Below are 16,318 nucleotides of genomic sequence, written 5' to 3'. Positions count from 1 at the left end.
TTATAGGAAAAATATTTAAAAATCTTTTTCTCAAGAACCATTGGGCCAGAAAAGCTTAAACTTATGTGGAAGCATCCTGGGTTAGTGTAGGTTTCAAACTATTCAAATCATGATCCCTGGGAATAGGATGGGGTCACAATATGTATTACAAGGGGGAAATCTAGGAATGAACAGCATGGTCAAAGCTTCTCAGGTGAGCGATGTGGCCCATGGGCCTCTTGTTATCCTTTTTATATTTGTAAAAACTATTATGCAATATTTGGTCTACCTGAGAACTGTAGGAGATAAACACATGATGTTTGGCATGACATCTCTGGACTCCTTAGTTTTGCTCTTTCCAATATGCCTAAATTGTGCAAATTATCAGACCTAAATTCTTATATTTTGCAAGTGTAAAAAATTTATATATTCCTGCATAAAACTGACAACCTTTTATTTGAACAAACGTCAATTGGCACTACCTGGTGATCTTGCTTGTACACAGTTTATTCCCAACTTATATTTACTGTAAAAAATATTGGAGGTGCCCTGTATAGAACAAGTGCCTATGCTTCTGACCCAGTGTTGAGAAGATTTTTATATGATCCCAAATTTTCAGTATTACTACAATTTCCCTTGAAAGAGAAAATAAATTTTCAAATACCTTTACTAACCTTGGATGCTTTGTGGAAAGGTTTATCGAGGTTAGGTTAGCATAGTGGTTTTTAGAGAAATTAAAAATGTGAAAAGTTTACAGACGGTTAATGGAGGCTTGTCTTTGCTTGCCAAGAGCTTCTGATCTTCTACAATCCTAGCAAACCCTTGGCCAATGGTGCTATAAAAGTGTAACGTGATCTTAGGTCCTAAGATGGCTAATTCAGATGGAATAGTGGCTTTCATGCGACGTAAAATTAGAAACAATAATGTGAAAGTAGGAAAATTCTGCAGAATATTTGCTATGTAACAGAGCTTCCTAAATATGGGAAATCTGATTTATGAAAAATGTGCAGTTAGCGGACAGTGATGTATTCGTTAATAAAAACGAATCCAACACATTGCAGACCGTAATATTAAAAGTATGTAACTATTTTAATTGATTAATATAACGTCGTCGATATTTCCAAATGTTTGAGCAGATGACCACAGCAAGTTTTTTTCTCTCCAGAATTTCGGGGAAATTCTGTTTCTAAGAGTATTTTAAAAAGTCCGATTGATGAAGGGGCACAAATGGTGCCAATTGAATTTCCAACATTGTTAGAAGACATTGTCTCTAGACACTAATTAATGTAGGAATTAAAACATGCAATGAATCAACCAGCATTCTTTTAATACTTGTTTGTAAAATTGGAATGATTTGAAAAAAGCACTTTCTTCAATGACCGATCACAAGTTATGGAAACGTTTCTTTCTTACCGAAGAATCAAATGTGAAAAAGCCTGCTGTTTAATTTATTGTAAGTAATTGCTGTATATATAAAGCCTAGAAAATGTGATGTTTGAAAGATTTTGAGATTTTAAATTAACATTTTCAGATTAAGATTAGCTATCTGTCGGACCTTTTAACAAGAGGCCCACGGGCCTTATAGGTCACCTGAGTATCGTGTAACAACTTTCAAACAATTAAAATTGGTTCGTGTTTTACCCCAGAGGCCATGAATTCACAATTCACAATTTTGAAAGAGGCACCATTGCTTATCATAATTATAAACTTAGCATGCTTACTCTATTTACTTAATACCCAGAGGTAGATCAGAGTAACAAAGAGAAAATGCACTTCCACTTTATAACCAGTTGTGCACCTCTTCCCAAAGGAACCACTGACCCTGGGGTCACATATTTCAAAATTTTGCAAATGTTATCATAAAATGGTTGATTAATACTAAAGAGCAAATTTCAAAGCATTAATTTATTTTCAGACTATGTAACCCCCCTCCCCCCGACACAGGGGGCATAAAAAATAACCATTTTGCTAGATGCACCTTTCTTCATCATAAATATATGTATATACTTGAATCATTGGCATAAAACCCAGGTGCAAAGGAAAAGATTTTCAAAGAATTAATACATTTTCACTATATACTAGTAATCAATAGAGCCCCGCTCTTATACCAGAACCCCTGACCTTGGGGCCAAAAAATTCACAAATTTGGAAGTGGCACTCTCGCTTATCATAACTATGTACTTAGTTCATTTAATACCCAGAAGCAGAGAAGAAGATTTTCAAAGAATTAATGCACTTTCACTATATGATCAATAAAGCCCCGCCCTAACACCAGAACCCCTGACCATGAAGCCATAAAATTTACAATTTTGGAAGTGGCACTCTTGCTCATCATAACTATGTGCTTAGTTAGTTTATTTAATACCCAGAACCAGAGAAGAAGATTTTCAAAGAATTAATGTATTTTCACTATATGATCAATAGAGCCCCGTCCTAACACTAGAACCCCTGACCCTGGGGTCATGAAATTCACAAATTTGGAAGAGGCACTCTTGCTCAACATAACTATGTACTTAGTTAGTTTACTTAATACCCAAGAGCAGAGAAGAAGATTGTAAAAGAAATAATGCATGTTCACTATATAATCTATATAGCCCCGCCCTAGCACAAGAACCCCTTACCCTGGGGCCATGAATTTCACAATTTTGGTAGAGGACTCAATGGTCACTACATTCATGCCAACAGTTTGCCTGCTTGATGTCCTGGAGTAAAGAAGAAGATTTTTACAGATTGTAATAATTTTGGTGGTTTTGGCCCCACTCCTCAGGCCCCAGGGGGTGGGGATCATAAAATTCACAATTTTTGTTCCCCTTCACCCATAGATGCTGTATACCAAATTTGGTTGAAATTGGTTAAGTGGTTTCAGAGAAGAAGCTGAAAATGTTCAAATGTTTACACACGACGGACGAAAACAGATAGCAATGGGTCACCTGAGTTACTCAGGTGACCTAAAATGTTTGTTTGAAGGCTATAACAACACTTATGTTTTCGCAGGTTTTTAAAGAAAGTAATCCGCTCCATGAAAATAGGAAAAGTTGGCTTATAAAGAAGCGCACATACCATACAAAAGAATTTTAACGGATTGTCGGCATTTCTGGTCTCTAAAGACTTTAGTTATTATCAAAAACAGAAACTCGTCAGAATCTAATTATTTCAATTTTCTGATACTTGTGTGATTTTGAACAATTTTACAAAAGATGTCACAATTAGTTATGAAAATTTCTGAGTTCTGTATTATCAAGCAGTCATCAAAAGTTTGTTCTTGATTTATCTCGAAGAATGATTGAAAAGGCCAAAGAAAAGTCATTCCTCTGATGCCATTGATTTTGACAAAACAAAACTTAAAATTATAAAGTTCTTATTCCCAAATAAATTTATAAACAACTGGGTTTAAAAATTCATGGATTTAATAAAAAAAAAAAACGCGACAGAAATAAATTAATTTTATATTTAATTGACTAAAGTTGTACAAAATTAACACCGTTGTGTAAAAATTTTTCACTGTTTGTCTTCAGACACTTAAAAACCCATCATTCTTTTCATTATCTTTGAAATTAAATCCAGAATCACTATGTTGATCCCCATTACGATCACCACGCAGCTGATTTCTGTATCGACGTTCGAATGCTCTTCTTAGCGTTCTTCCAGTTGTCAGCCCACGTCGGTTGAAGACTGCACTGTTTTTTCGGCGAAGGGACCTTCTCTTCTGACGGGCGTCTTGAAAGTTAGACCCGAGATTCTCACAGGCAGTTGACATGGAGGAACAAGAGCTTGTATACAAAGTTGATATTGCCTCGTCGTCATCGTCTATATCGTCGTCCTCATAGTCTGGCAGAGGGTCATCGTAATCCGGCTCGGGTTCGTTTTCGATGTTACTCACTCTCTGCAGTTCCATGGCTTTAGCAATGACCTCCTGTATTTTGTACTTTTCGGTGAACTTCTGACTGCAAGATATATCAGTGATAGAAAGAACATGGAGAATGGTTCCCCAGCGATGTGAAAGCATGCCAAGGAATTGAAAAAGCAAAATTGCAGAAAATAAAGCTAAAAAGATCATTCCGAGGGGTTCAAATGTCAGATCTTTTTGTGATGAATCGAAGTGCGGAATTTTGATGAAAAGATCGGTGTCTTTAAAGTCATCCTGTAATAGCTGAAGTTGCATGGTAAGAGCTATCCACAGAGCAGAGGTCATGAAGAATCCAAACACGACATTGTTGCGTAGGTTTTTCAAAGCATTAACCACCCTCTCCTGGTGAAGCTTGTCTTCCTTTATTGGATATAAATACTTTTGCAACAATTGCTTCCAAAACAAGACCTCCCTTTCGTCAAGTTTCTTAATTGGACCATCTCCTAATATTTGGTTTTGTAGACATTCTTGTTGATCGGTTTTTGTGTAAATCTTCGTTTCCGTTTTTCCTTTATTGTTCACATAATCTTCAGATATTGGGGGAATGTTCATTGATTTTGTACTTGATTCCATGATATCTGGCTTTGATGACGTCACAACCCCTTCGCTCTGTAGTTCCTTCGGTAAACGCTTATCCTTCAATTCTATTATTAGTTCCTCTAATAGTTGGTCAGTTTTTGTAGGTTTTTCTGTATTGGCAAGAGTCATCGTTCGAACTTGACGAAAAAGTTCAACTGTTTCGTTGATAATAGAGGTTATACCAAGCCATCCCAGAATTCCTGTCTTCTTCTCTTTCTTCTTCTTTTTCTTCTCTTCCTCTGCTTCATTTTTTGTCGATGAGTTTGCATCACCTTTGAGCAAGGTAACTTCACGTGTCCCCCAAGACACTACATGCATATTGCACAGGTAATATATGGTTAAAACAAGGTAACCCGTAGGAATACAGATGAAGTATAGTGCTCCAGGTATTACACAGGTAAATTCCTCCGGATGCAGCAAGGCAGCAATGAAGTAAATGATGACAAGTATTGACAGAAAGACAACATTAGGACTTGTTAGTCCTCCCTCTATAGCTGTCCCAACCGTACCCACTAGAACGATGGTCATCACTATGGCGTAACTTGCGCTAGCAATCGTCGCAAATATAATTTGTGTGCTTGGTTTTGCATACAGACACACAATGATGAGAGCGATTGCTGGCGTCAGGGCTATAGCATAGGATTCTATAATCGTCGTCTTAAAGACAACAGTGAAAGCTCCTGCCATCATAAGAAGGACAGTGGCTGGGCCTAGAATTGTGGAAACCAAAAGGAAGAACTGGTATAATATATAAGGTGTGCTAATGTTGTCATTGAGGCGTACTGTGTTCTTCCAGTCTCCCAGAAGGTCAATTAAATTCGCCAAGGTGGAGGGACCCCATCTTCGGCGCTGATTGAAGAACTCGGAGAAAGTTTCAGGTGCATGTGTAAGGGCATCTGCGGCGGCACAGTAATCGATTCTATAGCCTTGTTGCAGGAGGAGTGTACTTAGCCATCTGTCTTCCCCTAAAAAAAGGAAAAAATATAACATGATTTTTTTTCTGTAAAATTAATTTTTACACACTATGATAGGCTATAGGTGTATCCAAACAGTTGTTGGTTACACCAATCAAATTAAAGACAAAAACAGTATTTGTAACGTATATGTAGACATACCTTGGTCATATTGAACATAATGACCTGCTTCACTTGCTCTAATAGCATAGCATCTAGCGACATTGTCGTCCATAAGTGCCGATCCTCTAAACAAACTGAAACATCCTGGGGCACATAATACACAACCAAAGACATGCTCTGTTGCTTTCTGAAGCCAGTGACCAATAGCATATTCAAATTCCTGATACCAAATAATTGGACCTAAGAATTCAAGAAATTTGAAGAATGACAGAAACATTAGATGCTAATTGTTGATATTTATGATTTTCAGAAAGTTTTGGGGTAATAACTTGGTTACACTGTAATTTACCTGAACCAATTGGATGAATGCGACCACATGCAGCTCCAACTTTTTTGTTCTTTTTTAAGCGATCGACCAACAGACGCACTGCATCAGGTTTAAAGTCGACGTCACCATCAAGTGTCAATATAAAAGTGTTCTCAGCCTACAAAATATAGAGCTTTATTCTAAAAGATCTTGCAAAAAGGATCCCTAATTACATGTACAAAGTATTTGGTCAAAAAATAATTTGGTAGGATGTGATCCTGAATTCTGCAAATGTATAACTTACGGGGGGTATTGGAAATGTGATAGTAAATTGGTTTTACAATTAATTTAATTATTTTATGTCATGATACGAAACCAAAGGCCAGTCTTGAAACAGTGTATATATGATGTGAATTACAAATTTCAATCTTTAAAACCCTTTTAAGTTGTCAGTTGTGGTGAATCTTTTTTTTTACCTGCGTGTGAACTTCCTCTGTTGTGTAGTTAAAGATGACGCTTCTCGTGAAATGTGAAGCCTGTCTTCGATGTCGTAGTTGTGAGTTTGTTAGCCGAACTCTCTGGTTAGCATCTTCTGATGAAGAACCGAAACTTCGATCGCAAAAATCTCTATGAAGTAAATTTTCAGGCTGTGCAAGTATTCGATAACCAAGCAAATAGTACATGTACATTACCTGAAATGAACAAAAAGGGTTACCATATTAATAAGTATCTCTTTGATTTTTCTTTCCTTTTCCCCCCTCTCTAGGTTAAGAATGGACAAAGATCTAGGATGTTTTAGTATATGTATGAAATGAAGTGATAACCTACTTGAGACCATCGTTTCTTGTGTCGAACTCGATGCCGATCCTTTAGATGAACCACGAGTTTTGTTGCTCCAGGCAAGAGCCACGTTAATCTTGCCCCGTAAGGCGTTGCTGTTCGCATGGGTGGACCTAGTTGTAACTGCCTCTCATGCACAGAACTTTAAAAAAAGTGGTAATAAAATTGGATTTATTAACTTCTAATTATTATAAGAAATGGAATTATGATAAACATTACACAGTATGTGTTGCAAGGGATTGACACCCTTGCAAGATATTCTGCAGCAAATGAGTCCGAGTGTTTCTGCCTACCGTCATTTTAAGTTGTCAGAGCAAAACTTTACAAAGATATATATGTAAATATTTTCACGTTCTGTTAGCAATGAATGGAAGGTAAAATTATTTTTTCTCTTTTTAAGTAAGCTACGTAAGTAGAAAAGTGATAGGAAGAAATGCTTTCGGAAGAGTACCTCAATGCATCGTCAATACTGTCCATGAATTCGACGACAAAAGCATTTGGTACTGAATTTTCATCATCAGTTAAATCCATTGCATCATCAAAGAAGATGTGGGCTGAAAAAAAATCGTATAAAACCAAGGTAAGTATTATCAGGGTGGTTGTTGTTATGTGTAAATATAAAAAAATGTAATGAATTGTGATAAATTGCTTCTCTAATACTAGTATTTATTCGATAATTTGCCAGGAAAAGTTTGTTTTTTATGTTTTTGTAACACTGAACCTTTGTTACCAGTGTACATATAAAACATTCCGTTAAATTTTTTCCCATTTAAGTTTTCCTTCAAATAGTTTGTTTTAAAATGGTAAAAAAAAAATTGTGTTAGAAAAAAATATTACACTTTTGCCACAAGAAAATCGCTGGGAAAAGTATGTGTGACCTACCTTCGAATTCGTAATAGTCAGGATCTCTTATGCCGTAGAATTTCTGAGCTAAGTATCGGCCACTATGATCAACATCTATACTAGAATGATACAAAATATATAGGTTTAACATACTTTGTGGTTAAAATAGAAAAAAAAGTTGTCCTCTTAATTGAATCTCTTTAACCTTTGCCTTTTTTATCTTTAAACCTTAAAATTAGAGACTGAAACAATGATTTGACTGGTCAATCATATTTCGATAAAAGCTTGACATAACTTTTCTAAAAAACATTAAGGTTCCTAAAATAGGTAACGGTGCCATCTTAAGGAACTTGAAGTCACTTGGTCTCCGGAAATGGAATTTGTCCAGTATGGCTTTATTTTGATTTATGATTTCCGATAAAAATATCTTTAATGTTATATTCAGTAATTCTATGAGCAATATTTATCGGGGAGGGGATGAATACTAAAATTTGATATTTTATGCCAAGTAGACGAGTTGTCTGTTTGAATATCAATATTTCTGAAATAAATATTTCCCTAAATGTCCGGTAAAAGATTGTGTCTTCAGCAAGATCTGATAGCAAACTCCGTATTATAACAACAATCTTGATAATTTTGCACGTACCGAAACAGAGATTTCAAAAGTTGAATCATTTCGTTTCTAGTCTCATGCCACATTGTTGCGCAGGCGTAAATTTGAGGAACAACATCATCTGCTTTGTGAATCTCATCGTCGTCATAAATGAACGACCAGTCTTCATCAGCATTAAACAAAGAGGTATCTCTGTCATTTAGTCGTCGCCGAAGAGCAAGGGAAGTGTCCGTTAATATGCCACATCTCAGTGGTGTAACAAAGAGTCTGCAACGAAAAAAAAGAAGTATTTCAGTGGAAGACATATCGGCTTGTTTGGTAACACACTTTCATTTTGACATGTAACATTTGAATATTACAGCGGCCTGTGTCCCTATCTATCACAAGTAAAGATAATAAATTATCTTCAACAGTTCATTTCAAAGACTGGTGTCCATTTTGTTGCAGACATAATATCTTAAATATAGGTAACCATCTCATTCTCAATTGCAAATTACGGTCACACATTTACATGCATTTTGTTACAGCTTTAAAGATTTAATGCCTTTTCCAAAACCTAAGTTACAGAAGAGCAGGGAACAAAAAAAATCCAACATGAATACAATCTTCAGGCATTTGTTTGGACTGAAAGAGTCAGTTTTGGATAAACGAAAACATTGGAGTGGATAGCAAGAATTTTTTAAGTAAATGTTGTTGAAACCTTTGCTTTCTGAATCAACTTATATTAAAGAATTTAAATCTATACATGCACATATGTTTCATCTTTTGTCACGTTTTGAATATTCCTTGATTTTTGGTAAAAGATAAATCGTATCAGCCTTAAAATTTTTCTTACCTTTCAATTTTAGCCATTCTTCCATTTCGAGGCGACCAGATATGTGCTGTTGTAATTAGTTGTGAAATCCAAAGAACTCCAAGCCAAAGAAGATGAAACTTTCGCAGATCTCCATCTGTTTCTGGGCAAACCCAAACGTAGACATATGAAGGTAGGTACTCAGTAAACTGTTGCACGAGTACAAGGCCAAAAGTTATAGGGGTTGCTAAGATGATGGGTAAGGTGAAGCCAAATAGCTGCATACACAATTTGCAAGCAAGACCTCCAAAATACGACATAAGAGTAGTTGCAACTAAATGCAAATATAAAACTCCATATTTTTGTAGGTTAACTTGTATGACCTCGGGAATGTATGAACTGGACGTTGAGTTAGAATTTTGCTTTTCATCAATGTTTTGATCCTTATCTACTATTTGAGGAACGACAAGGTTGCGAGTAAGCATATTTTCATTCAAGTGCAGTACTGATTCAATACCACGGTCTTTGATTGCCCTGGTCAGATTGATTTGTGCATCGTTGTTGACTGTATCAGGTTTCTCCAAATTTGGCATGTTCTGATTTTCACTCGCCACTTGAAGTAATGATCTTTTGCCTCGGATATTCGGTGATATAGTACTGACGTCATTTCCCAATGGATTCGTTGTAGTTTCAAAGGGTACGTTAGATATGCTTTTCATGGACGAATTACTTGAATCCGAATCCGAAAATGAAATGCTAAAATTAAACCCAGGAATAAGTAAGATGGCAAAGATCATGGTCCAACCAATTTTCCACAATCCAGTCAATATGTATAATCTTTGTTTCACCACAAGTAAGTTTTTCTTCCAATCAAGAAGGGGTATCCTAAAGGAACAAATGTAGATATCTCCATCCGCATAGTTTTCCCAGTAAGATAAAGAAATAAACACCAAAGAAACCGGAAGCTCCCACATTATTCTATTTGTTAGAATAGGTTTTGGCCTTTCAATGACATTGATGACGTCATCATTATCAATAACAGAATTAACCATTTCTTGTTTTTCATTATCTGTAAGCGGAATACTAAACATTGATGTAGCACCTAAATTGCAAAACTGAATAAGGAAGGCTATTCCGTGCACAGTTGTAAGCGTCAATCGCTTTATTCCTGGTAGGGATTTATCAGAGATAACGAACAATGTTTTCAGAAGTGCTGGAATCACAAATATTCCACTTAATGGTATTAAGCTTCTGGCCATGTCCATCTTGGGAAGAATATGAAACACTAGTAAGCACAATCCAAAGCTGTGTAGAAGTTCAATGAACAAAGTCTGAAAAAAGAAAACATAATAGTGAGTCAATATTCCATTTTTAGTTAATGGAAAAATAAAAATTCCCATTGCCGAATTTTTTGGGGGGATAATGCATGCACTTTATAGAAACTGTCCGAACGTGTGAAAGTAGATGGGGCATTTTTTGAATATGCAACAGAATGCACAAATCACTGACATCATCTATAGTGTCAGCAGGCAAAAGAAAATTAGTAAGAGTAAGAGAAATGATGCAGATCTCATTTTGATTTTGAAACAAAGCATCTATTTATTGTTCATAACAAGATAATCGAATCCACTTCTCTCCTTTTAGAGGAAAACGAACAACAAAAGCATTACTTACCACAGTTGTAGTTTTAAAAGAAGGCCAGGCACTGCTTCCAAACAGAGATCTGGCTGTATACGTAAGTATCCATAAAGCATAGGGGAAACATATACAGATGATCAGCATCGTATTGGTGGGTGAGTTGTTCACGTTCCGTGCATTTTCATCCTTTAAAATATTTAGGATTGTTGAAAGATATTTGACTCATACACATGTATATCTATTTAAACACACAGAGAATATAAGGCTATTTCAGAAAAAGGAAAAATTATTTTATTCATCTTTATTAACATATCCTTTAACATGATGATCAAACGTTTTCTGGAGATTTATTATCACTGAAAAATTTAACTTTTCCGATTGAATGACTGTGTCATATTAGAAAAAATACCCAGAAGTTCAGTTGCCATAGGCAAACGGACATTCCTGCTTGTCCTTGAAAGATTCAGAAAAGACTAATATAAGGGGCAGGGAGGTAGGATGTAAAGAGCCCCCTCCCAGAACAAAATGTTTTATTATTATAATTAATTCATTTTTTGTCAATATGCTCATAGGTATTCAAACCTTCTTGAATATCATGATACTCCGTGTAATGAAAATTAACAACATTTGTGTGACTATATATATTCATTTGCAAACAAGCATACATTTTTTTGTAATTATTGTAGCCAATTAATTAACCTGTGCTGATAATTTATATGACATTCATTTGCGCTCACGAACAAACCAGCTTGACCGTGTATCAACACTGAACTTCTGAGGTTTGTCTTGTCTTGTGCCATTAATTGCTGGATTTATACATACCTTAACAATGCTAGAAGTCATTATAAGAATTGATGTTTTGGCGGCAACTGCCGAACCAAGGACAATGCAAAACAGCAATACGTAACAGATCGCCTTGAATGCTCTCAGAAATGGTTTTAATGTATCACTGGTAGAAACTCTTTCACGGGGGATCATTTGAAAACGGTCCCAAAGACGTCTGTAATGAAAGGGAAAATTGTCAGTTTAATATCATTAAAATTAGTAGTTTTATCAATTGTTCAATGTTCAGTACTTAACCTTTTAAATTGTATGATATTTTTACCTGCAATTTGCAAATTGTATATTCTTTATCTATATACAAGTGGATTTCACATACAGTGCAAAATGAACCACAACAGAAAAAAATATTATGGATTATATCATGTTGTAAATTTTGAATTCACTAGAGGGTAGTGGTAAATGCAAGTTTACGACATAAAATTTAGTTTACGTGTAAATTTTGCTCCCCCTGAATAGAAATAGAGTAAATACAGAAGGTCAAAATAAATGTTATGTTATAATTTTAATTCCCATTATTTTGATTACTTTTAATGCAACAAATGGTTATTCATAAAATAAGAATGAAAATAAAATAAATACAAATAAGAAGTATACAGTCGTACAAGATAATTTGTGGAAAAAAACAAATGCAACAAGTTCTATTTATGCAAATAGGTATATTATTCATTGTCGTGTTAAAGAATAATGATTTTTTGTAAAGTATATATCCTCTAAAAGACGTCATAAATTACAGCATACAAATTTTTTGTAGTTCAATTCAAACACGCATATGCTGTTTTGAGAGTGCGTCCAAAAAGTTTTGAGGTTTAACTCTATAAATGAACACGTATGGCTCTAATTCACATCACGACTGAACCATGCCTGGGGGATATTTGTGTATCAGAAAACACATCTTTATTACTTTTTCCGGTGGAGTCGGGGTAAGTCATGCCCCACTTTAAGAAAACTTAAACATTAAATAGTCGCTGCATGGGGACAGCTAGGGATCCATGGTCTCAAGTTAAAATTCACTGCTCATCAACACGCACCGAACTCATCCCGTACCCAACCCAGTCCTTCTACAATTCTGTATTAGTTTAAAATATATTTTATTCAGTGAATTGGATTGAACAGCAGGCATAAATGCCTATAACCGTTCTCCACAATTCTGTATTAGAGTAATAGAAAGGTTTGTTCACCCATTGAAATTTTTACATGTGTATCGTACTTACTTGTCTAAGGAATGTTCTTCTTGGATATCTGGAATATTGACTTTAACTGTCGGCAGCTACAAAAGACAATGATGCATGTTGATTATATCTAACTTAAATTTAGAAAATATACAAACTGACTTTTTAAATTTGGATGTAAGGGAAATAAACTACGATTGCAGATTTAAATTGGAGAATAATATACCCTTACGAACCTTCATTGTATTTTCATTATTTTGTTGCATCCATTCCGTTACCTTTTGCTGTGTTCCAGTCTTAAAATTTTGTAAATTATCGCTGTTTACCGTTGTTTCACTCATTTGTTTTTCTGAGAGACATGATGCCTTTGTCGCCATACAAATAGAGGAGTCATTGGGCAATGCTTCCACTAACACGTCATATGTAGTGTCCAGATCAGTCTCAGAGTCCGATAAAACCGTCTGATGTTCCATGTTCATCATTTTTCTTTTTTCAAACACAAGTTCCTGTAACACGGCCCTGTGCCAGTACGGAATGTATATCTATATGATTGTAAGAATATATTAAAAAGTACGTAAGTAAAACTGGAAATTTAGCATTGACTAAAAATCAGCCTTTGAAATTTGATAGTAGAAAAAATTGACAGATAATTGAAAGAAAAAAATATATCAGATATTTCCCCTCAATGTATTTATGCTAAATACATACATGTTATTTGATTGAAAAAAAAGTTTTTTTTATAGCCTTATTATTCATTTTTGAAATTGCTGAATATATTAGGGAAAGTTTTATTTGAACCCCGAATAACAAGTATCATCTTCATCCGAAAAATTCAAAGTTTATTCAAATGTATAGGTATACCTATATTAATTTACATATATCAGATTTGCCTACATTTTGTTTCTATTAAAAAATTACGTATTTGAAATATATCCATATTCTGTATTTCAGGGAATGCCTTTATTCTGTATTCTATCAAATCATCAGAATATAACTAACCTGATTTTTGCCGAAAAAGTGACCAGTCAACCCAGCCTCACGCAAAATGCGTGAAACATTTTCGAAAGTCGGACCAACTTTCTGCTCAGGTAGGAAAACTATGTCACGATACCTAGAGAGAAAAAGGTGGAATTTATTTTATAGATTAATTAACAATTAATTAATTAATGAAGAGAAATTAAATGAATTATCGAAATGAAGAGACCTCTGAATAAAGTATCCGGGAAACATGGGTGTTGTAAACTCTTCTCTCATATCCATAATTCAAAGCTGGCCTTCAATTCCAGTTAAAATGCATACATTTTTTTGTTTTTGTTTTCTGCAAAGAAATAATAAAAAATTGACTTACCATTTTTCCTTGTTGACACGGGATAATTTTATCTTTTATGAGGCACAAATGTATGGCAGTCGGACAGAGCAAATGGTCAAACGTGTTGATGTACAGATAAACAGAGCTGATGGCCTCGGGGTATAAATAACAATTAACTTAAATATATTGCTTTGAAGTTAGATAAAGCTTTAAAAACTGCATTTTAAGAATGCTGAACAAATTACAGTGTATTAGAAAAAAAAATACATGAAAATTATTAATTTTATTTATGTTTAAATGTTTTTGTAATATGTTCATTATGTTTACATATACTCAGTCTTGTTTTATTGAATAAGATCTCATCGTCTAATAAGCATATTTATCAAAACGCACATTTTTTACAAATAAAAAAAATTAAATCAAAATCTCAGAATTGCTTAAGACTGACATTTCCAAAGTCTTGTAAAATCTCAATCCCATTCTCCGTTCTTATTACTGTGTTTTGAGGGCTTCATAAAATTCTTTTGTCAATCGCGGGGCACGCTTTAGGAGAACTTTTTCGCATTTTAAGCAACTATGTAATTTATCAGCTAAAAATCTTAAAGTAACTGTGTTATCAATTGACTTTAGAATCCTCATTTTAAGAATATAATTTTTGATAAATTAAGATAAATGAAACAATTATTAAAAGTCCCATTTACTTTTCAGAAGTTTTACATTGATATGATTTATATATTGATTAGATTCTAGAAGAATTGAATTATAATTTTTTTTTTTAATTCTTCATATCCAGAAATTTAGCGTTCAAGACATCGAAGAATGTTAATTTTATCTTTCGGATTTTTTTCTGGTTAAGAGATTGTCGTAATGTGGAATGGATCTGAATCATTAACATAGCTTCGAGCACATATTTTCTCCATGTGGACAATTCCTATCTCTATTACATATCAATTTTTCCTCTGGACATTTTTCATTTGTCTACGTTTACTCAAGAAGGTATAAATATACCCTGCACTGAACAAACGAGCTATATTAAAAATAAAGAATAAGAATTAAACATGTGATTAAATTATTTAGGTTTTTTATTTACTCCTAATTAAAAGTTATACCTTTTAAAAAAAATATTTTTTTAATATAAAACTCATAGTTGTATCAATGTCTTAAAAAAGATTTTTTAGAAAATAATAGCCATTTTCAAATTTTATGTAACAAACTTCTAAATTTTTTTTATAAATAAAATCAAATTAAAACACGATTTTTTATTTAAATTAATAAATGACTAAAACGCGTCAAATTATCTATGAAAGTAAAGGCCACGATTGTATTTTGGAAAACTTAGTTATTCGTGCAGATGTACAATGCCTACTAACTTCCCTGCTTTATAGAGAAATGCAAGGGTTGTAAATTAAACATATTCTATGCTATTCGATAAAAAGGCTCTGTGGTCCATTTTCCTTACAGTTTTACTACAATTAGTGGTTTCCACTATTGGGCAAAATTGATGTTTTCATTGTTTATAAATGTATGGTTTTAAAAGGAAAATATTTATGATTATATTATTCTTGTATATTTGTGAACAAAAATAAATCAAATTTTGAATGCATTAATACATTCTACTAACTTAATTATACTTGTTGTTAAAACTTTTATTAAATTCTTGTGTTTTCTGTTATCTTTCACGGTCAAAAGGGGGATAACTTACTAGTGAATCTAGACAGGACACTATCACCCAGCCTTGAAGTGACTGGCTTTGATTCAAAATCAAGTGTTTTATCAAATGTCATTTTTGTTTTAACAACAGTTTCGGGAAATAAAATAAAAATTTTTTAAAAAATCAATTAAAATGTGAAAATTCAAAATAATAATAATAAAAGAAAACGTTTGTTAATCTCGAAATGTCTTTTAAATATTTACATTTTTAAATACGATTAATTGTTTCAGATTTATGTTAACATTAAAATCATGGTTTATATTAAGAAATAGTAATGATATAAAATTTAATGTTCCATAAGTAGATGAATCTAATTGTTGAATAATATAAAACCAAAAGCTTTAGTAAAAAGATATAAAATTCAAAATTGATATATAATGTGTTGCATAAGAATCACAATTAGTAATTTGTTAAATAACATGGACCAATAATTCATTGTCTGTCATTTTCTTTCTATGTTGAAGGAAATTTTAAAAAGCGTCTTTATATTTTCCCATACTATAAAGTAAGCTTCAAGTTTGTTTCAGTATACTAGTATACGAAGGAGGTTATCTTTTGAATAAATTTCATAAATACTTTTTATTAAATATTTAATATTTAATTAATATTTCTTTATTTGGAAAAAACATAATTTATCGAAAATTATTTTAAAGATGGATTAATTCTTAAATATTTCCCTCTAATTACTTTACATACACTCTTTTGTCTTCT

At 33.5% G+C, this 16,318-nt stretch overlaps 1 protein-coding gene across 1 annotated transcript; it reads right to left on the bottom strand.

Moving 5' to 3' along the window:
• Positions 1-3,479: 3,479 nt before the first annotated feature.
• LOC134252264 (chitin synthase chs-2-like) lies at positions 3,480-13,645 on the bottom strand. Its single transcript, XM_062734702.1, has 13 exons — positions 13,628-13,645; positions 12,783-13,129; positions 11,398-11,575; positions 10,612-10,761; positions 8,980-10,268; positions 8,178-8,411; positions 7,571-7,650; positions 7,140-7,242; positions 6,677-6,830; positions 6,325-6,540; positions 5,891-6,026; positions 5,581-5,781; positions 3,480-5,430 (listed from the first exon to the last, which is right to left on the bottom strand). The coding sequence occupies exons 1-13, from the start codon at positions 13,643-13,645 to the stop codon at positions 3,491-3,493; spliced, it is 5,046 nt and encodes a 1,681-aa protein (XP_062590686.1). The 3' UTR covers positions 3,480-3,490.
• Positions 13,646-16,318: the final 2,673 nt, after the last annotated feature.

Source organism: Saccostrea cucullata, unplaced genomic scaffold (assembly GCF_032062105.1).
Source record: "Saccostrea cucullata isolate Sc308-1 unplaced genomic scaffold, CSIRO_AGI_Scuc_v1 ctg130, whole genome shotgun sequence".
Classification (NCBI taxonomy): domain Eukaryota; kingdom Metazoa; phylum Mollusca; class Bivalvia; order Ostreida; family Ostreidae; genus Saccostrea; species Saccostrea cuccullata.
The sequence above is the reverse complement of the archived record's forward strand: the minus strand, read 5'-3'. Positions and strand labels throughout refer to the sequence as shown.